The 23,969-nt window shown below is 36.5% G+C and overlaps 1 protein-coding gene across 5 annotated transcripts in view; it reads left to right on the forward strand.

Moving 5' to 3' along the window:
• The window catches only part of RASAL2 (RAS protein activator like 2), a 383,912-nt gene that overhangs the window by 241,362 nt on the left and 118,581 nt on the right, over positions 1 to 23,969 (forward strand). Inside the window, exon 1 of one of the 5 annotated variants that reach the window (XM_061160794.1) lies at positions 468 to 601. The exons of the other annotated variants lie outside the window; for them this stretch is intronic. Within the exon in view, the coding sequence (XP_061016777.1) occupies positions 589 to 601 (13 nt within the window). The 5' untranslated portion in view covers positions 468 to 588. Of the gene's footprint in view, positions 1 to 467; positions 602 to 23,969 lie in introns of those variants that run through there. 5 annotated transcript variants of the gene reach the window in all.

The following is a 23,969-nucleotide window of genomic DNA, read 5'->3' on the forward strand; positions in this document are numbered from 1 at the left end:
TATATGTGTTAACAGACTTCTATACATACATCAGCTGTAAGATGTTTCCCTGGGCTTTGTACTTTGAAAAGTTTGTATTTTAATTCAGCAGTAACACTCAAAATAAGAATCTCTGAAATTTGTTTTATATTTCTATTCCTAAAACAGGACAGATTTTGAAATAGATTGCTTTAAAAAAAAAAAAAAAGAATCGCTTCTTAAAACTCACAGATGTACACATCCACCCATGGGACAGAAGTGAATTAAATACCTTGCTTGGTAACTCACGTTGCTTCTTCTGAACTAGATTGCTTGCACCCAGTGCTGTGAAAGAGACACGCTGTGAGCAGGAAGGATAGCTATTTGTTCAGTGCTCTCTAGCAAAAGAACTGGGGAGAGGGGGGTTGAGGGGGGTGAGTTTGACTGGCCTTGGCTCTGGCTTTTCTGCATTCCAATCTGTCTGAGGCATTGAGCGGGAGCAAAAAAACAGAGAGAGAGAGAGAGAGCCGGAGCGTGAACAAGCACAGCTAGTGCGGTATAGAAAGTGTTTTGAGTTTCTGACTGGCATGCCGGAAAGATCATGTTAGCAACACCCAGAAACTTCACGGAATGCAGACCCCAGGTAAGAGTTCCTAGAATCCATCTGAGACAGAAGTTAAAAGTTTGTATATATTTAAAGGGTATCTGTGCTTTTTCAAAATTCACAAATGAAATGACTATTTACTTTTGTGCTTATCGGCTTAAAAAAAAAAGGGTTGGTTTTCATTAACTGTGAGTTCACAGGAGTACTGTGTGGAGACTGTCAACATCCAGTACAAAATCTAGATCAAAAATAGCCTTCTGAGAAACTCAGATAAATTAAAGGTGTGGTGATCATAGCAAAGTACTAACACTGCAACATTTACGTGTTCTTTTAATCATTTGAAGTTGATGCTTATTCTAGTTTTTCCCTAGATTCTTTATGAAATACTAAGATACCTAGGAATGGATACAGCCCATTTCTCTCTGAGAGAGACAAAATACATCAACCATTAATAATAATGTAACAGTCTTGCCTGAATCTCAGTAGCATGTAGTAAAATCTGTTTCATTTGGCAAGTTCAACAGGTTGGATCCATAGCCAGCAGTAAGAGTTCAAATGAGAACTTTGCTTGCTTTTTTTTTTTCCCCAAGGTAGACTTTTACTATCCTTTGCCAGTAGATGACGTCAGAAACTTTAACTAATTAGCTCATTGAAAGTTAAATCTGAAAGAGACTTGAGACATCATCTACTGCAGTCCACACTCTTCCTTTTCAATGAGAATATTGAGATGTAAGGGATTTGGTGCTTGCTCAAGATCACAGCATTAGAACGAATTGAAATGAAAATACAGATCTCCTGATTTGCAGTTTACTGGTTTTTTTCATGGTACCAGCTACATTTAGGCTTTATACTTTGTCCATACTGTGTCTGCTGGCTCAGGTACCATGAGTTATTGCCTAAAGACCAAATACATCATAAATCTAGATTGAAATATTATGGGGAGGAGATGTTGGCAGATGGATGTCATCAACATTGATATACTCATTCAAAACCAAAAATATATATGCAAAGTATTGGTATTTATCAGAATAAAAAGCAGTTTTCAGTTAAGGAAAATGACTGCAGTTTGTATGTTGCTTTTATATAAATAATTACATAGCTGTAGCATATTCTAAATGCCTATATATGAAATTAAAATTCAAGTTGATTTTAATCTCTTTTAAAGACTTTGGGACTTAAGTCATTTTCCGTATAATTGAAGTTAGTAAAGCTTTTTTTTTTTTGGGTAGCATTATCCCATATTCAGTGCCTTTTCTATGTTTGTGTTTTTTTAATGTAAGATAACATTTTAAAATTATCCAACTGCTTGAACCAGTCGCTTCCTTATCCAAGACGCAGCTCAGTTTCTCTGCATTTGTAAGGGTCCTCTGTTACTTTACCTCATGAATTATGTGCTTGAGGGTAACTTAAGTGGAGGATCTTGAGAGTCACAACAGACAGTGAACATCTGTCTTCATACATTTTCATTTAGTCTCTGAAAAGGTTGCTGCCCTTTCCATTTTTCTGGAGACCATTGTGGAGTTGAGAGAGACCACACTATTCTAGGGAGCTAAATAGTAAAGATAGCCACTGTCAAAAGGATCTGTCATGGTTCTTTACAATCCCTGGGAACAAGTTAGCTTGATTTGGCTCCAAGCACAGTGAAGGGATGTAGTGTTTTTGTGTTAAAGCTTGACCTGCTATTCCAGTTTTTGACTAAGTCTGTAAATGGGGTTGTGATTTACAAGTCTGTGAGTGATGAGCAGTTAAGTTGTAAGGAACAGTTTCATTACTGCTCTCGGCTATTGGAAATCAAATTACAAAGTGACATTCTCCACCCAGTAGGAAACAAGAGACTGTTTGTCTTACTGCCGAATCTATTATTAAAACACACTGTTTATAAGAGGACTGATGGCTGTGAGAATGAGGACATAATGCTGTGTCCAACTTAACAGTGTTCACGTTGTGTTACACAGGGCCTGGAGTTTTCTCTCATCTTTTATCCTGCCTAAGTATGTGAAAGGACTGCCATGATACATGCGTGTATATTATGTTATGTGTATATATGATAGATGAGTGGATGGTTGGATGGATAGCTAGATAGACATACAAAAATGGACTTTTGCCCTTAGTATATTTCCCCATGTTAGAAACAATCAGGTCATTAATCATTTGCTGGTATTTTACTGACCTGAGTTGAAAAAAAACTATTAACCAATCTAATAATTATAAAATTGCTACTGTGTATTGGAAAGAGAAAAATATTAGAAGGAAACACATGACTCCTTTTTCTCTCCTGAATACAGATGTCAGATTATGCAGGTTTATGTTCTGAAAGGCACTTGTGCTAATAAGGTGCCCATTTTATGACTAAAGTCACGTTGTAAATGGGAAGGGAGTGGGTAGGATGAAATGAATGGCATGAGCAAAGAAATTCTCTTATGTATGTCAAACAATTTTCTTTTGACCATTGGTTTTTTTTGAAGGCAGGCCCGTTTTCACTGCTCATGATTTTTTTTCCTTGATACTAGTTTTTCTAAATTTTTTTCACGAAATATATATCCGTATAGTTTATATATTAAATTTGCAAAAAAGGTAAAGAGCTCTGTAATATAGCCATGACATTTTTCTGATAAAAGTTTGGGTATAGTTGATCAAAACTTTTGTCTCATTTAGCGGATTTATTAATACTTCTTCCCCACTGCAATTTCTTCCTACTTTTGGGGTATAATGCTGGGTTCTGTATCCTCATTAAATTTGTAAGAATAAAATCTCTATAAACAGAAGTAAAGATGAAGGACAGTCCACGGGGCAGAAACTTGAGGCTGGATGTGTAAAACACTGAATTATCAAATTAATTCTTTACTCATAAAGGTAACCTGATTAGTTATTCAAAACTCTGGAAATCCGTTTAGGTGGACACAGGGTTGGGTTTCCCCTTCTGCTCCAGCCTTGACCTTCAGCAGCTTCTAAAGAGGGAGTTACACTGGGTTTGTACTTTTTGCCCTTTCACGCTCTCTAGTGGTTGTTTGTGGTGGTTCTTGTTTTCAGTTCCCTGTATATTAGTTTTCGTGAAGAAGCCGGTGGCTGTGTGGTGAAATAAGGCTCACAAGATTCTTGCACTTAGTTGCATAAACTTTCTAAATTATCTAATTCTGTAGCGCGGAGAGAGGATAACTGATTGTGTCCTGTCGTTTCCTAGTAAACAGTGAGTCAAGAAAATGAGTCATGACTCAGCGGCGTGAATCCGCATACAGCTGCCTTTTGTTTTTATTTTTTGCTTTCTGTGTATGTGCGTGTGCGCGCCCTAATCGGAATTCAGTCTATCAAAGGTCCACATGTAATTATGGGTATGATGTCAGCTTGTGTTTGGAAGCCTAAAGCGTTGCCACTGAGAATATGTTCTTTGTGCATACTTGACAAGTAGGAGAGATTTACTGAATCATCATTAAAATTCAGATGAAGGTCTTTATCTTCTCTGGTACCTTGCTCGCCCTTATCTTCTCTGGTACCTCGCTCGCCCCTACTCAGACCTTACCATTCTGCTGAATGAAGAGTTCTCTGAACTTAAATACATGAAGAGGGAGCCAGTGAGGAGTTCTTATCAAGAATGAGACTATAAAATCCCACATTTCTGTCATTCTCAGGTTTGAGGTATTTTATAAATAAGTGAATTGCTGAAATAACAAGTTGTAAAGTTAGTGTAGGTTAATACAGTTCTCTTCTTTGAAGAAGAAAAATGACCTGGTTCTGCATGCTCTCTTTTGTTAGACTTTCAAAAGTAAGCAAGCAGGTTTAGGTGCCAGGATCAAGCCAGTGTCATTCAGGATCAGGTGACATCTAGCATAGTCAACCTGTTGGACAGGTTGCTTGCTCTGATGTATTGCATTTAATTCCACAGACTACAGAGCGCCTTTGAAAACCTTAGTAGCATGCTACTGTTGAATAGTTAACTATTCATAAATACTACCTTTAGTTAATATGAAGACTAAAAAAAAAAAAAAATGGATATTCTCTTTTTAATACTCTGGTTTGTAACTTTCTAGCTAGATTATATTTGTGTGTAGTTGACTTGATTTCTGGTCTCTCCAGTGAGATAGGAGAAGATAAGATGTTTGGGTCCCTACTACAAGAATTCCCTTTTCTAGGAACACCTAGACTATAAAGTGAGTGAAAATCGCTCAGTCGTGTCTGACTATTTGCGACCCCATGGACTATACAATTCATGGAATTCTCTAGGCCAGAATACTGGAGTGGGTAGCCTTCTCCTTCTCCAAGACCATAAAGTGTCAGGTAAATAAATAAAATAATTTATTTCATTTTTTTAATAAAAGGAGTGATGTGTCAAAGGGAGTGCAGAAAGAACCACTTGAAAGAATTGTGTTTGCTCAGTCAAAGGACGGGACAAGACATAATATGTCTATGAACAGGGAAGGATAATCATCTTTTGTATACCAAGAGCTCATTATGATGAGCTCATTTCTAAGACTTTATTTAGTATGGTTATATTTCTTAGCATTTTCTCAAAATATGGGAGACGAATCACTCAAAGAAAGAGTAGTAGATTATTGAATTACTGTCTGCATATGGTAAAGGAATTGTACCACAGTAATACAGTGGACATGAGTTGGGGTAAACTCTGGGAGTTGGTGATGGACAGAGAGGCCTGGCGTGCTGCAGTTCATGGGGTCGCAAAGAGTCGGACACGACAGCAACTGAACTGAACTGAATACAGTTAGCTTACATACATCTTGAGATTTTTCTTGAAGCGTTTTTGCCTCCACTTGAAACTCAGTGAAACATCACAGTAGTTTCTTAAAACAATATCACTCTATTTTATGAGTACTATTATTTTACTTGCAAATATTTGCCCCATGACAGTTGCTAAAATTGTGAAATATATTTTTAGTAATTTTGGTTTTCTTCATTTCCTTTTCTTTTAAATACAGTATAAGCACTTAGTATTTGATGATCAGCTTTTTAAGATAAATTGTCCAAAGAATTAGCTTTTTTCCCCCATTTGGAGCCAGTGTTAACCATTTTTATTAACAAAACCAAAAACATGGTGTAAGGAAGAATGTCTTGGAGTTACTGCTGTCATTACAAAGAATGAAAACAAGTCTCTCTTGGAAACATTTTTATTAACAAAACCAAAATGTACTATTCAAAGCAAATTTTCTGAAATGTAAAAGGCAGAAGTCTTTTTAAAAAGTTTAGAAGTTGCTTGTTTTATTTGTTTTGTTTGTAAATGGAAGAGTATTTAAACCCAGAAGGCAGGCTTTTCTCTGGTCCTTTTTAAAAAGAAAATCCAACAATTTATTTACCAGTTTTTCTCAGAAGTGTGTTTTCTGAGAAACTGTAAAATGTGAACAAACTGCAAAATGTATTTGACAATGAAATTTTAATTAGCTAGAAATAGTGAACTTCAAGGATGTGACTATTTTATTGCTGTAAAGTACTGTGATTTATGACAGCTTCCCAGTAGGTTTCTTCCAGTGTCAGAAATTATAAGACCATTTTCATTTTGCTTAGTTTTTGAATTAAATATTTAAAGATAGACTTTTTCTTTCTCTTTCCCCATGTCAAACCCATGATACAGGAGAATAGAAACTAGTTTTTTTTTTTTTAAAGGCTCTTCAGGTTTAATCCAGATGTTGCTTATGTTATATTTTTCTCTGACAGTCTAAAAAGAGATTATTTTTAAATTTTAATATCCAAACATAATACATAACGAACTCCTCCTGCACACCTGTGAAAAAAAGGCAAAACTTCAGAGCCCATTTTAAAAAAGAGCTCATCCAAATGGCTATTCAATATATGAAAAGTTTCATTATTCATCAGGAAAGTGCAAATTTAAACCAATATTACATCAGGATATCTAAAATGGAAAAAAAAAAAAAAACAAAATGACAAGGATCTAGAACAAAAGGAGTTGTTCTAGATTCTAAAATTTCAAGAACCTAAAGAATTGTTTTGGATTCTAGACAAGAACCTAAAACAAGAGGAAGAACACACTGCTGATGAGAGTATAGATTTCTTACAACTACTTTGAAGAAAAACTAAGATCATGGCATCTGGTCCTGTCACTTCATGGCAAATAGATGGGGAAGCAGTGGAAACAGTAACAGACTTTATTTTGGGGAGCTCCAGAATCATTGCAGATGGTGACTGCAGCCATGAAATGAAAAAACCCTTGCTCCTTGGAAGAAAAGCTATGGCCAGCCTAGACAGCATATTAAAAAGCAGAAACATTACTTTGCTGACAAAGGTCCATCTAGTCAAAGCTGTGGTTCTTCCAGTAGTCATGTGTGGATATGAGAGTTAGACTATAAAGAAAGTTGAGCACCAAAAAATTGATGCTTTTGAACTGTGGTGCTGGAGAAGACTCTTGAGAGTCCCTTGGACTGCAACGAGACCCAACCAGTCCATCCTAAAGGCAATCAGTCCTGAATATTCACTGGAAGGACTGATCCTGAAGCTGAAGCTCTGAAACTTTGGCCATCTGATGCGAAGAACTGACTCATTTAAAAAGACCCTAGTGCTGGGAAAGATTGAAGGCGGGAGGAGAAGGGGATGACAGAGGAGGAGATGGTTAGATGGCATCACCAATTCAATGGACATGAGTTTGAGTAAACTCCAGGAGTTGGTGACGGACAGGGAAGCCTGGCATGCTGCAGTCCATGGGGGTCACAAAGAGTCGGACAAAACAGAGCTAAACCTGAACTGTCTGTGAGTGCGGTCAGGAAATTTACATTTGGTGTCATTTAAAGGGTTAGATGGGGAAAGTCTCACACAGACTGGGTTTGTAAGTGAATCTTCAAAAGAAAACTGCAAGATGTGAATAACAGAACTACCAGACTTTCCATAAGCTTTCAAAGTACCATTCGTAAGCACTCAAAGACATATAAAACACTAACTTTCATGTCCTAAATATTTTATAGTAGTAATAATTTATATATATATTACTATAGTATATCAAAAGATATAAATGTACTCATACCAAGCACATTAATTTTTACATATAGTTATTAATTAGTTCATGATACAAATTTAATGAGTTTTCTGTGCTTTGGCTTTAATATCATTTTGCTTTAAAAACATTTCTATGCTTTAGAGGATATGTGATTACTTGTTTTATTGGAAGAAAAATAAACATTTTAAAACAGCTTTTTCATCACTGTGGAATGTGGAGGTATCCAACAAAGTAAATAGAAGATAATAAATGTTAAGTTCCTTCTTTTTCTTTGCAAGAATACAAACATGATATATTCTTGACCATGCCTTTCTTCTCTTCTCAGGTAAATCGCCCCCCTCTTTCCAATCCTGCCAGTTCTGAATCATTAAAATGCATGTGTTTAGCTCTATTTCTGTATTCATTTACAACAGTCTTCTCCACTTGTTGTTCAGTTGCTAAGTCATATCCGACTCTTTGCAGCCCCATGGGCTGTAGCATACTGGGCTCCTCTGTCCTCCACTATCTCCCAGAGTTTGTTCAAATTCATGCCCATTCATATTTCATCAGCTTTACTCAATCTTAATGTTTTCATGTCAGCATACTATGTTAGTTATCTATTGCTGTTATAAACAACCATACACTAAAAACTTAAAGTAACACCTGTTAATACTTATCATTTCAGTTTATGCAGAACCAGAGTATGGGCAGGGTGTAGTTGGTTGTCTGCTCGGGGTATCGCAAAGTCAGAAACCAAAATATCAGCAGAGTGCCTCCTCACCCGGAGCTCAGAGTCCTCTTGTAGTTGTAGCACTGAGATCCTTTCTTTTTTGCTGGTTATTGGGAGGGAATCATTCTCAGCTCCTAGAGATCACCTTTGGGTCTCATTCCTGTGGCACTCCAAGAACATGGCAACTTACTTCTTCAGAGTCAATGAGAGAATCTTACTCTATTCTGCTATGATGGAGTCCAGTATAAAATGCAACATAATCACAAGAGTGATTGTACCATCATCTTTGCCATATAATACAGCTGAGTCAAGGGAGTGGTTATCCCATCTTATTAACAGATCTTGGGTCCTACCTACACCCAAGGGTAGAGGATTATACAAAAATGTGGGTGCCATATATATCCACATCATAAACACCAAGCCTTTGTTCATGATTCTTAATTGTGCTTCTTTTTTCCCTCTCAAATTGAATATAGACCATTCCATTGAAGTTAATGATACTCTCATTCTGGCAGGTTAACAATCTTATCTTTCTTTCAGTTAATATTAGTTTTATGAGGCCTGTGCTTTTCTGTGACAGCAGCATTTTCATTCTCAATCTGCCACCTATTTTTTAATAAAATAAAAACACAATATAATTGTGCAAATATTGCCAAACAGATTCTGATGCCAAATTAACTGTAGATGAGCATGTGACCCTGCCTCATATTTATCATCAACCTATGAATGACAGTCCTGAATTTTTTTTAATTACTGAATTAAAAAGTTACAGACCTATGTATTCTCAAGTTATTTTACTGTTGAAGAATGCTATAAACTCTCAGGAAATCCCTAGGCATCTGAAGATGTTGTTTTAATATTTTTAAAAATTTATTCTATTTTAATATTTCAAAGAAAAATAATATATTGAAGATGTCTTTTCATTTCATTATATTTATACCTGTAGATCCTTAAAGGCTGCATATTATTCCATTGTAGATTTACCTGTTCCTCTCCTTAACAACACTTAGTGTTTTTAGTTTTTGCCACTACCAGCTTTTTGTTAAACATCTTCATACATACATATCTGTGTTCAATTGCTTGTGTTGATATATCTGTAGGACTGGTTCCTAGAAATAGAAACAAAGGTAGTTTACATTTCACACTTGATAGATACTGCTAAATAGCCTGATAGATACTGTTAAATTTGTTCAGGATGTCTTTTTTTTTTCTATTTGAATTTTTAAATTTTTATGTTTCCTTAATCTCTCTTTTCTGTTGTAATTTCTGGCTTTTGTGTGATGCTTACAAAGGCCTTTCTCAATAAGATTAGGTCTTTATCTGGAATTTATTTTTGGATTTTTGAAATGAGATTTTTTTTTCAGTTGTAGAGTCAGTTGTCTCAACACCTTTTGTTGACTAGCCTACTCTTCCCATACTGATTTGAAAAGTGCTCTTTATCATCAGCTAAATGTCTATGTTTTTCCTGGATTCTTTTTCTGTCCCACAGATCTATTGTTCTATTCCTATGTCAATATCAAAGTGTTTTAATGATTATAGATTTTAATATATTTCTCCTACTGATGTAGCAAACTCTAACTAGCTAGTTCTTCCTTTTCAAATGTATTTGGCTTTTCACTCATACATTTACTTTTCCAAATGAACTATAGAAGCAAATCATCCCCCATTGCCAGACAAAAACAAACAAACAAAAAAATGTGTGTTGACATTTCATCTGGGATTATGATGAGTATATACGTTATTTGGTGGAGAATTAACTTTCATACCCATTTCTAAGTTTTAGTTGTTTTAAACTGTATATAAAAGGCAAGTTTTATATATTCTTTTGGGACTTATTTTTTTCACTTAAATATTATATAATTAATATCTTTTCATGTTGTTGTTGTGTTCTTTATAGTTTTGACTACTGTATGACTTCTACATTATTGAATATGCCAAACGAATTTAGAGTTTAGATTGGGTTTGGTACTAGGGTTCCATCTTTTCATTGAAGTGTATTTGGTTTGTTAACTAAATTCTGCTGTCAGTATCAGTGCTACTATGAACATTCTTGAATGTATCTTATTCATTTGTAGCAGTTTCTTTTTTCTGTATTCCTAGGAGTGGAATTTTTGGGTCTTAGGGTGACTAATAATGCCAAACTATTTTCCACCAACAATGTGTATGAGAGATTCACATTATCCCTAATACTTGATATTGTCAGAATTTTAAATTTTAGTCTTGTAATGAAGATTAAATGTTTGGTTTGCAAAACCTGATTGCCAGTGATACTGAATAGTTTTTGTAGGTCTATATGTTAATACTTTGGTGAAATTATTTTTCTCTATTGCTCATTTTTCTATTGAGTTGTTAGGATTTTTCTATTAATATGAAGAAGTTCTCCACTGATCTCCCATAGCCTATTGGGCACCTACCAACCTGGGGAGTTCATCTTTCAGTGTCCTATCTTTTTGGGGTTCTCAAGGCAAGAATATTGAAGTGGTTGCCATTCCCTTCTCCAGTGGACCACATTTTGTCAGAACTCTCCACCATGACTTGTCTATCTTGGGTGGCCCTACACGTCATGGCTCATAGTTTCCTTGAGTTAGACAAGGCTGTGGTTCATGTGATCAGTTTGGTTAGTTTTCTGTGATTGTAGTTTTCATTCTGTCTGCCCTCTGATAAGGATAAGGATAAAAGGCTTATTGGAAGCTTCCTGATAGAAGAGAGACTGGCTGAGGGGGAAACTGGGTGTTGTTCTGATGGGCAGGCCCATTCTCAGTAAATCTTTAATCCAATTTTCTGTTGATGGGCGGGGCTGTGTTCCCTCCTTGTTGTTTGACCTGAGGCCAAACTATGGTGGAGGTAATGAGGATAATGGCAACCTCCTTCAAAAGTTCCCATGCACTGCAGCGCTCAGTGCCCCCGACCATGCAGCAGGCCACTGTCGACCCACACCTCCACTGGAGACTCCTGGACACTCACAGGCAAGTCTGGGTCAGTCTCTTGTGGAGTCACTGCTCCTTTCTCCTGCGTCCTGGTGTGCACAAGGTTCTGCTTATGCCCTCGAAGAGTCTGTTTCCCCAGTCCGTCAAGGCTGTATATTGTCACCCTGCTTGTTTAACTTATATGCAGCGTACATCATGCAAAATGCCAGACTGGATGAAGCACAAGCTGGAATCAAGATTGCCGGGAGAAATATCAATAACCTCAGATATGCAGATGACACCACCCTTATGGCAGAAAGTGAAGAAGAACTAAAGAGCCTCTTGATGAAAGTGAAAGAGGAGAGTGAAAAGGTTGGCTTAAAGCTCAACATTCAGAAAACTAAGATCATGGCATCTGGTCCCATCAATCATGGCAAATAGATGGGGAAACAGTGGAAATGGTGAGAGACTTTATTTTGGGGGGCTCCAAAATCACTGCAGATGGTGACTGCAGCTGTGAAAAGAACCTAGCTTCTTGATAGAAAAGCTATGACCAGCCTAGACAGCATATTAAAAAGCAGAGACATTACTTTACCAACAAAGATCCATCTGGTCAAAGCTATGGTTCTTCCAGAAGTCATGTACGGATGTGAGCGTTGGACCATAAAGAAAACTGAGCACTGAAGAATTGATGCTTTTGAACTGTGGTGTTGGAGAAGACTCTTGAGAGTCCCTTGGACTGCAAGGACATCAGACTAGTCAGTATTAAAGGAAATCAGTCCTGAATATTCATTGGAAGGACTAATGCTAAAGCTGAAGCTCCAATACTTTGGCTACCTGATGTGGAGAACTGACTCTTTGGAAAACACCCTGATGCTGGAAAAGATTGAAGGCGGAAGGAGAAGGGGACGACAGAGGATGAGATGGTTGGATGGCATCACCGACTCAATGGACATGAGTTTGAGTAAACTCCGGGAGTTGGTGATGGACAGGGAAGCCTGGCGTACTGCAGTCCATGGGGTCGCAGAGTCAGACTGAGTGACTGAACTGAGCTGATTAAGAAGTTCTTTTTATGTTCTTGATAGTAACCCTTAACAGTTGTGTGTATTGTGAATATATTCTCAAGTTGTAACGTGTCCTTTCACTTTCTTTTTTTAAGGTCATTGAATGGATAAAAGTTCATAATTTTGTGTAGACAAACTTACCAATGTTTTAAAGTTAATATTTTGTGTTTACAAAATTATTTCCTACCCCAGGGCCTCAAGATAATTTTTATTAGGAGTTTTAAATTTTTGTTCTTGACTTTTAAGCTCTTACTCAAAGAGGAGTTGGTTTTTATGTTATATATTTATGCTTTTTTCATATTGATAACTTTTACTTGCCGTATTTATTGAATAGTCTTTCTTTTCCCTTGTAGATCTAACAGCACTCCTATCTATCATATGTAAAGTTTCATATTTTTTCTGCAAATGTCTTAAAATTTTTTATTAATCTTATCCCTAGAGTATCGGTTTTTTTTTTAATGGAATCTTCTCTCCCTTTATTTTTCTAATTGGCAATTGCTGATATATAAAGAATTACATATTTTTATTTTCAGCATGTATATATATCAAATATTGTATATTTATCTTTATCCTGATCATATTACTGAATCCTTATATTTTTTTCAATTTCAATTAATTGTCTTGTCCCCTGTTGCCATCCTCACTAAAGAATACATCTTATCTTCTGCATATACTTATCACTCGTTTCTTTCTTTCTGATATTTATATCCCTTATTGCTTGTCTTAACCACATTGTCTAGAACCTCTTACCAATAACATAGACTCTGGTGAGCCTACATCCTGTTAAAAAAGTGCTGATTATAGATATCTTTATGTTAATCCTAACCTTAAAAGCATGTTTTTAATGTTTTATGTTTGTATATCACAGAACCACTGATTTCTATATATCTTTTTTTAAATTAAAGTTTTAGTCTATTCCAAATATTCTAAGATTACTTTCAGAAGGGGTATTGGATATTATCAGTTGCCTCTCAGCATCTTTTGTTTTGATTATTTGGTTATTATCTTTTATCTATCATAATAACATATTAAAGTATTTATTTCTCCCAGGTCACAGATGTAAAGCCAGGAGGACTAAATCCAGTAGGTCATTGGTAATATAAATATTGTCCTTTCTAGCACTCTCAAAACCCCTTAGAATATTTAAGTATTTGTTACTCAGCATACTGACCTCACGCTTATCCTTTTAGTCTGCTTATCTAATTTTATTTAATAAAACATCACTAATGAATTTCCCAAGAGATTTAAAGTTTTGTTATTTTTAAATTATCTACAGAAAAACCTGAGAATCTCTCTTCACAGTGACTAATAAATATATCACTGCTGTAACATGAGGATACATTTGAGGGAAAAAAAGACAGTGACTTATTACCATAGATTCCACACCATAGCCAAGTGATGTTATCTTTCTCTGAAGTATGAATGATTCTGTTATAAATGGCTATAGGACTTGGACAAAACTTTGACTGTATTACTGTTGTTGAATTAAGTTCTTTCTATAGCAGCTTCTGCTGCCACAAACCTCATGATCTTTTCAGCATAAGAGACTTGAATAAAACAGAGAAAACCAGAAGAGAGAGATTTGTGTTTGTAACTTTGTAATGTTTTTCTTAAAGATAGCCTGCAAATTGTACAAGCTTTCAGCCCCTCTACCCGCCCTAAGTCTGCCACTGGGTGGAAGCCAAGAGTTGGGGAGAGGGCTTGTTCTCTCCAGAGTTGCCTTATTCCTTGCCTCGTTTGCTGGCAATCCTTGACGTTCCTTGGCTTGTAGAAGCATAACCTGGTCTCTGCCTTCATCTTCATATGGTGTTATCTCTGTCTGCATGCCTCTGTGTCCTAATTTCTCAAATTTATAAGGATATCAACAATCTTGGATTAAGCTGCACTGTAATGATCTCCTATTAACCAGGTACATCAGCAGCAGCTGTATTCCGAATATGGTCCTGTCCTAAGATACTGGCAGCTAAGCCTTCATGAATTTTTGGGAGACACAATTCAAACCATGGCCTTGTCCTCCCCTCCCTCTACCAGCCTTTCTGCAGCAGTGCTCCTGCCTCAGCTCTCTCAGTTCAGTTCAGTCTCTGTGTTACGTCTGACTCTTTGTGAACCCATGGACTGCGGCAAACCAGGCTTCCCTTGTCCATCACCAACTCCCAGAGCTTGCTCAGACTCATGTCCATCGAGTATCGATTGGATTGCCATCCAACCATCTCATCCTCTGTCGTCCCCTTCTCCTTCCACCTTCAATCTTTTCCAACATCAGGGTCTTTTCCAAGGAGTCAATTCTCCACATCAGGTAGCCAAAGTATTGGAGCTTCAGCTTTAGCATTAGTCCTGCCAATGAATATTCAGGACTGATTTCCTTTAATACTGACTGGTTTGATGTCCTTGGGGTCCAAGAGACTCTCAAGAGTCTTCTCCAACACCACAGTTCAAAAGCATCTATTCTTCAGCACTCAGCTTTCATTATGGTCCAACTCTCATACCCATACATGACTACTGGAAAAACAATTGCTTTGACTAGATGGACCTTTGTTGGCAAAATAATGTCTCTGCTTTCTAATATGGAGTCTAGGTTGGTCATAGCTTTTCTTCCAAGGAGCAAGGGTCTTTTCGTGGCTGTAGAAACCATCCTCAGTGAATTTGCAGACCAAGAAAATAAAGTTTCTCACTGTTCCCATTGTTTCTCTATCTATTTGCCATGGAGTGATGGGACTGGATGCCATAATCTTCATTTTTTGAATATTGAGTTTTAAGCCAGCTTTTTCACTCTCCTCTTTCACCTTCATCAACAGGCTTTTATTGCCTCTGCTTTCTGCAATAAGGGTGGTGTCATCTGCATATCTGAGGTTATTGTTATTTCTCTTGGCAATCTTGATTCCAACTTGTGCTTCATCCAGCTTGGCATTTCACATGATGTACTCTGCATATAAGTTAAATAAGCAGGGTGACAATATACAGCCTTGATGTATTCCTTTCCCAATTTGGAATCAGTCCATTGTTCCATGTCTCGTTCTGTTACTTCTTGACCTGCCTACAGATTTCTCAGGAGGCAGGTCAGGTGGTCTGGTATTCCCATCTTGTGAAAAATTTTCCAGTTTATTGTGATCCACACAATCAAAGGCTTTGGAGCAGTCAATAAAGCAGAAGTAGATGTTTTTCTGGAACTCTCTTGCTTTCTCTGTGATCTAACCGATGTTGGCAGTTTGATCTCTGGTTCCTCTGCCTTTTCTAAATTCAGCTCTCTAACCTGGAATGAATGACTACTCAGACATACCCAGTCTTTATAAATGATTTTTTGGGTGCTTATTTGTTAGTGAAGGGACGGGTGATAGATAAACAGGGAAAGTACCCCTTTCTAGACCAGCACTGACATTTTGGAAGATAATCTTGAATCCTTTTTGCCCTACCTAACCCACTCCACTGTTTTTGCCTGGAAAATCCCATGGACAGAGGAGGCTGGCAGGCTAGAGTTCATGGGGTTGCAAAAAGTTGGACAGACTGAACAACTGAGCATAGAGACTGAGACCATCAGGGAGCAGAGAGAGGCCATCTCCTAATAGCCCTGAGGAGGCATCTGGCTCCAGTTGTATTGTGGTTTCTTTGAAATATAGAGATACTCAATCCACTTTGACTTTATTTTAAATGTGTGTGTCAGGGGTTGCAATAGGAATATCTTACTCAATGTTTGTTTTCCAAGAGAGGGAGGGGAAGAGCCATGACAGTCTGTACAAACTTAAGGAGGGGAGTAGATTATTCAGGCAGTTATAACCTCAGATGCCTTCAAATAATAAAGCACTATCCTCTTACCCTTCTTTGGGTTGTACTTTTTTTTTTTTTTAATGTATTCTTCATTAGGGATCAGCTGCTTAGTTTAAATGAGAAAGACATTAAAGATACTTAGTCTCCTTACATCTGGGTAATAAAGGTGGACCATCAGAGAAGTATATAAATCATGAGCTTCTTGGGAACAGTTTTTTTTTTTTTTTCTGATTCATCTTTAGATGCCTCAATTTTATGTGTTCCATTTTTGTATGAATGACCTCCCAGGTAGATAATAGTAAAGAAGTTCTGCCTTTTAAACTTAAGATCAAATGGAGCAATTTTTGCATATCTCTTGAACTGTTTTATTCCAGTTCATTCTTACAGTAAAGCCCAATTTGCAACATATTCAGATATTAACCAAAGGAAAATAAAGAGTTGATTGCAGTGTTTGTTTTCTGGGCATGTCTTTGTACGGAGTTTTTTAACAATCCAAGTGAAAATAAATCTAAAAATTTTTTGATAGTTATGGTTTTTAGTGCCAAAAAAGATGTGAAACCACTTGATTTTTTTGAGTTATAATAATATATACACTCAATTATCATAATCATTATGTATCCATAATCATTAGTACCCATTAATTTTTATTAAGTACCACATGTCCGAAGTTAGGTTTTCTCTTAAGTCCACCAAATACTTTTCTTTTTCTCCTAGCATGTTACATTCCCTAACTTAAAAAAATTACTTAATATGAAGGGTAAAAATTGACATGGTTTCCATTGTGAAAGTAGCAGTAGCAAATTTGTCAAGCACAGCATCAAACAGCCTCATTAAAATGCCTGTAGGGTCAAATACCCGTGTCACATATCCTGATCGGGCCTGGAAAAATATTTTCATGTATTCATTCATTTAACAAATATTGAGTACTTACCCTGTGCCAAGTATGCCAATGCACTAACTTTCCCTGTGTTAAAAGATACTTGTGAAAAACAAGCAGGTTATTAGAAAGGTAGAAAGCAATAAAACAAATGTCTATACTCTTTGAAATCCAAGCTGATCGTTCCATTCCTTCACTTTAGAAACTAAGGGATCTGGCTTCCTGATTTTGTTGGGATCTTTGGATTACTACACAATTTGTTTACCCTTCTTGTGCTATCTCTGATCATTGAACAATATAAACAGTTTTGCTTCCCACTTAATAACTGTTCACCTTTCAAACCTTTCCCAAAAGATCTAAAAATTTTATAGGAAAAAACTCTAATATGGAATGTAGTTAGGAAGGTCAGCTCTAGAATAGGAATATCTAACTCCTGGCACCTCCCACCTCCAACCCCTTATTGACTTTGTCAGTTCTCTCAATCTCTGTTATTGTTGTTTAGTCACTGAGTTGTATCTGACTCTTCATGACCCCATGTGACTGCAGCATGCCAGGCTTCCCCCATCCTTCACTATCTCCTGGAGTTTGCTCAAATCCATGTCCATTGCGTCAGTGATGCTCCCTAACCTTCTCATCCTCTGCTGCCCACTTTTTTTGCCTTCAGTCTTTCCCAGCATTAGTCAAAGTGTAGTGAAAGTCGCAAAGTCTCAAAGGCAACCCCATGGACTGTAGCCCACCAGGCTCCTCTGTCCATGGAGTTCTCCAGGCAAGAATACTGGAGTGAGTTGCCATTTCCTTTTCTAGGGGATCTTCCCAACCCAATGATCAAACCTGCATCCCAGTATCAGTCTTTTCCAATGATTTGGCTTTTCGCATCAAGTGGCCAAAGTATTGGAGTTTCAGCTTTTCAGCATCAGTCCTTCCAATGAATATTCAGGGTTGATTTCCTTTAGGATTGACTGATTTAATCTTCTTGCTTGCTCTCAACCTTAGTTAGTTTTCCCTAAACCTCAGTTTCCCCAGATACAAAATGGGGGGAAATAGTACTACCACACAGGGTTGTTATGAGGAATAAATGAGATTAAAACTCTGTTGACTGAAAAAAATGCACAATATGAGAATTGTGAGTTAAGTTTTATTTGGGGGCCAAATGAGGACTATGGCATGTCAGTTGGCTCTGAGTAGAGTAACCGTGCTGAAGAGGTTGTGTTGGGGGGTGGTGAGGAGGGGTAGAGTAAGTGTATATGTTAACAATTCTAGTATTTTTTTAGATATGAGAAGATACAAAAATTTGGGCTCATAAAATCATCTCCTAAAAATAACTATCTGAAGGCCTGTTCCACACGTTTTTCCCCCAGCACAGAGTGCCTCATTCCTGATCTCCACCCTGAACTCCTTTCAGGGTGTGTTGAAGGTCAGCAGCGTGAAGTGACTAGTGATTTAAGTCTTGTAGAAGCAGATGGCAAATGCCAGTTTCCAGTTAGCATATGCAAAGTACTTCATGTACTACCTTCAGTACCTTTTAAGCATACAATACATGTGATCTTTTATTGTCCATGATACAAATATTCAAACTATTGCTGGTTCTAGAGATGTTACAGAAGATATATTCACTTTACTTGCATAGCTTGATAATCTTAGATATTTGGTTTATCCTATCCGTCTACCCACTCACTCAATAAATATTGAGGGTTTATTTGCTTGATATTAAGTACTAAATAATAGACTCCAGGAATTGCTTTGAGTACAATTAATTGTAAAGTTTAACTTTTTATTTTAAAGAAAATTAATTTAAGAATAATTATACATTAGCTGCTTTCTGGATCTTTTTGAGAAAGAACTTTCTGTTTATTACTACAGTTGTCACTTTATTTACATTTTTTCCTTAAAAGAATAGCTTTAGTGTTTAAGGAATCTAATTATCTTAATTCTATATAGTCATCAACCTCCTCAAATAAAATCTGCTGTTAGTCTTTGACACATTACTTTTAAGCTTCTGTTTTATAATAGTGTTACTACCTTTATTTAAAAAGCTGCTTTACATTTTGACACCAGTTTTCACTGGAGGATATTACCTGTTTTAAATAATCATACAATAGGAATGCCTCTTATAATGTTAACATCCATATTTCTCTGTGGCTTCACATTTGAAAAGTGCTGCTTTCCAAATCCAAATGAATGAAAGTTCAGCTTAGCTTCATTATTTCTTTGGCTTTAATCATAACATAATGTTTCTGACAAGTGAAAGCAATGCTTGAGTGCATTCATTGATATATAACTTGTAATATGTAAGTGATTTTAGGAACATATATACATATGTATGTGTATATATGGTACTATTTAAATGGGCTGAACTGAAGATTTTGTAAAATTCAGCTCTGTTCCCTTATAGTTAAACATCTCATCAAAATAAAAGGAAAAGTTATGGTTTGACATTCACTTTAGAGGCAAAAGGTTGTACATATCCAAAAGAATATCAGGATGAAAATGCAGTCATTTTACTTATCCGTTAGTTACCTTTTTTGAAAATTAGTTATTTCTACTTCTAGTCCTTTATCACAACAGTATATTGAATGTTAATCAATTCAGTAGTAATCCTTTAAAAATACAACAGACATTATTTTAATATGATGTAGACTCTTTCTTTGAATTAATTATATTTGCAGTCAGTACTTATGATTTCTCAGTCACCATTGCTTAAAGTCAGTTTATTTCTCAAATAAAAGACTTTATATGATACTGAAATATAATATAGTAGATTTTGCACCTAGAGGCAAATTTAATTTTATCCTTAAAATATCAGCCAATATCAGTTTTAAATTTTCTGATTTTGATAGTTGTTTGGATTATATAAGAGAATGTCCTTTGTTCTAGAAAATATACCCTGAAGCCATTGGCTGTAAAGGGCATAATGCCTCCAAGTATCCAAATAGTTGAGAAAAATGTCTGTATAAAATAACAGTATACACAGAAAGAATGATTAAGCAAAGGTAACAAAATGTAAACAGTTGGTGAATCTAGATAAAAGGTATATAAGGGTAGGTGTACTCCACTTGCACCTTTTTTGTAAGGTTTAAACTACATCAAAATGTAAAAACTACCCTCCCCCCCAAAAAAAGACTACCAACTTTGCCAACTTCAATTATCAATTTATAGAAAGATCTATTTTCATGTATTACTTGCCTTTGCTCATTCTCTTTTCCTGTGTATAAGAACAGTAGAGTAGGGGAGAAGAGACTGATTCTGTAGTTTTTGTTTCTTCAAGAAGGATGGAAATCCCAGAAGAATTAGGAGGAAAGCATGGTACCTGTAAAATTAGAAAATAGCCTCTCTTCTGCTGTACAATTTTAGAATTTCTGGTGTAGAAAGAGCAGACTATATGATACATCTTAATTTGGGTATCTTTTTAAATATTTATTTATTTAATTTTGTCTGTACTGGGTCTTTTTTGTTGAATGTGCTCTAGTTGTGGCGAGCAGAGGCTACGCTGTAGTTGCAGGCTTAGTTGTTCTGAGGCATGTGGGATCTTCTCAGAACAGGGACTGAACCTGTGTCCCCTGCATTGGCAGGAGGATTCTTAACCACTGGACCCCCAGGCAAGTCGTGAATATCCTTTTAAGGTGTAAAGGTTCCCAGACATGAACTTGTAGGAGAATGTTCATGACAGCATTATTTATAGTTTTAAAAAATGGAAAGAACCCAAATGACTGTCAGTGGAATACTATCCAGCCATTAAAAACAATTAAGTAGTGACCCATGCTGCAGCATGAGCACAAGTAAATGAAAATCGGGCACAAAAGCCACATAGTATATGAATTCATTTACATGAAATGTCCACAATAGGAAAGTTCATAAAAAGGAAATATAGATGAGTTAGTTGCCTTAGGGGCTAAGAGGTTAGAAAGAATGGAAGTGAAAGTCGCTCAGTTGTGTCTGACTCTTTGTGACCCCATGGACTATATTCTCCAGGCCAGAATACTGGAGTGGGTAGCCTTTCCCTTCTCCAGGGGATCTTCCCAACCCAGGGATCACACCTAGGTCTCCCTCATTGCCGGTGGATTCTTTACCAGCTGAGCTATCAGGAAAACCCAGAAAGAATGGAGAATAACTGCTAATGGACAAAAGATTTCTTTTTGAGATGAGGAAATGTTCTGGAATTAAGTTGTAGTGATGGCTATACAACTTTGTGAAGATATTTAAAACCACTTTTAAAAGATGAATTTTATGGTATGTGACTTTTATTTCAATAAAGCTCTTATGTAAATGAAAGTAAGGCCTAATGAACTACTCCTGCCTCAAAGTCTTTTCATCTAAAAAAGAACAAGAGCCAAAGACCCTATAACCGTATACGATCTGACATCCTATTATTTCACAGACCTTGTCTTTTATGAAGATGACGGTCATTCCAATCTACCTGCACTGGTCTCCTGACTATTGTTACTTCTAGGCCTTTTTTTTTTTTTGGTTTTTCCCTCTTCCTGGAAACCTAGCAACCTTTACTCAAAATTCAGTCTCTCAGAGGTGCCCTCCTTGGCTACCTCTAAAATTTAGACCTCTCAAATATTACCTATTGCTGTTCTTTGCTTTACTATTCTCCTTGGCTCTATTCACCATCTAACACAATATATATTTTACTTTTTAATCTTATGTATTGTTTATCTCTTCCTCCCAGAACATAAACTCCATGAGGGCAGAGATTTTGCCTCTTTCATTCACTGCTGAATCCTAGGGCTTAGAACCGTGCTTGGCACTTACTTATCACTAATGTTGTCAAATAGGTGCATCTGAAAGTATAAGAATAGGCAACTATAAGGAAAATCAGGAATGTTAAGTAATTGAAGAGAAAGCTACATGTTTTATATTCTTTGAATAAAAATTGTTTCCTATAGGACGTTGAGACTAAGGAAATGAAGAAATAACTTGTGTTCAGTGTCTTGAAAGTAAAATAAAAAGACAGTCATTCAGTTCTTAAAATGAAAATTAAACTTTTTTGACCAAGGCAAATAATTCTTTTATTTATTTTTCAATCATAGGGGCCTGGCAGACAACTACCCATGTATTAGTTACTTTAAAAATATTGACTGAATTGACAGTGTAGGCCTAAATCAAGAGCCAGTAAACTATACCTTACAGCTTGTTTTTTCTTTTTCTTTTGGTAAGTAAAGTTATATTGGAATACAGCCATGCCCTTTCATCAACATATTGTCTGTAACTGCTTTTGTTCTCTAATAGGCTTCCCAGGTGGCACTAGTGGTAAAGAACCCATCTGCCAATGCAGGTAGACGTAAGAGACACAGGTTCAATCCCTGCATCAGGAAGATCCCCTGGAGGAGGGCATGGCAACCCACTCCAGTATTCTTGCCTGGAGAATCCCATGGACAGAGGAGTTTGGCAGGCTGCAGTCCACAGGGTTGCAGAGAGTCAGACACGATTGAAGAGACTTATCATGCACTTAAGCACAGTAGAGTTCAAATAGCTCTGAAGGAGACTTCATAGCCCACAAAGCCTAAAATGTTTACTGTCTGGCCCTCTATGGGAGAAGTTAGCTAACTCCTGTCTAAATTAGTCCCCGTAGGATATGGATTAGTGTAGTAGGGAACCTTGGCCAAATATTGAGAAGTGTAAATTTCATTTCTCTGATTACCTTTGTTACCTTGAACAAGTTTTGTGATCTTTGGTTTTCTCATCTGTGAAACGAAGATAATATGCATCTTACATTGTCATTTAAGGATTTTAAATGAGGTATTATATGTAAAACACTTAGTAAAGTGCCTAGAAAATACTTGAGTAAGTTATAACCTGGTGAGCAGCACATGCATCCGCATATGTGCGTGTGTGTGCACACTCACAAACATACACACAAAAACATAAATGCCCTCAAGTAGAAATTCTTTCAGTCACATTTTCCAGATACTTTCACTGTTATCAGGAAAACAAGGAATAAAGTTAACAAATGTTGATTAATGTTGATTAAAGTCCTTACTACACTTCAGGCACACAATAAACCACCAAAATCTACAGGATTTGGTCATTTGTTGAAAAGACTGTAGTCAGGCATTATTTCTTAACTGTGAGCCCAACTTACAGTATTTCAAAGTCTTTGGCTCATATTTTAGGAAAATGTACAGTCCACTATAGAATGGTTACACTGTCAGGTAAATTTCATTGCTTTATCTGCAAGGAAAATTTTACATAAGGAGGACTAATTCAAATTATGTTTCTATTGTACGCAAAGAAAAACAGCGTGATGCCCTATATATTATGAGAAAATTTCAACCTAGAACTTTTTCTTAGGTGCCTCATATGCTAATTCTGTTTACAGAAGGTGAGTTTATAGTATTGGATTATTTTGATGATGACTTTCTGTCTGTACAGACTTTTCTTTGGTAAATACATAAAAGACCTTTTTCCTTAACTAGATTCTGTTTCAGCTGTTGATTTGGAGACTAGTAGTATAGAACCTTACATCAGGAACATATCAGATTCTTTTGATTTAATCTATCTTTAGTATACAGGGTCACAGTCTTACTTTCAGTAATATATCATACAGTGAACATTTACTAATCATTCACTATATATAGGCATTAAAATTTTTTAATTAGTAGAACACACTTTTTGCCTTCTAAAGGTATAGCAGAGGAAATAACCACCTAAACAAAATATTTTGGTAAAGTACTAGTAGTAACAGTACCCATGGGGATGAGAAAGCTATTAACTCTGCCTTAAACTGTCAGGGGAGACCTGGAGAGGTGATATTTGAGCTGAGCCTCAGTGGATTAGTTCGATGGCAAGTACGTATGGTTGAATGATACCTCACAGGAAGTATGAAACTCAACAAAAATTTTTGAGCACCTGCTGTGTGCCAGATAATGATTGTTTTAGAGAAACACCAAAGAACAAAGCAGGTAGACTTTTTTCCTGCTTTTGTTAGATTACTGTAAGTAATGAAGAGGCATTGGAGAGATGTAAGCAGTACAGCGTGGCTGAGCCAAGGAGAGTCTGAGGGCCACTCACTACCAAGAAAAAAAAGTAAGAGCCATATCTCACCAGAGAGTTTGAACTTGATGCCAATGATTTCAACCTGGGAGCTCCAGAAATACTGGTATGTTATTAAGTTACTACAAAGGAACTATCAAT

The sequence above is a fragment of the Dama dama genome, chromosome 14, assembly GCF_033118175.1.
Source record: "Dama dama isolate Ldn47 chromosome 14, ASM3311817v1, whole genome shotgun sequence".
NCBI lineage: Eukaryota > Metazoa > Chordata > Mammalia > Artiodactyla > Cervidae > Dama > Dama dama.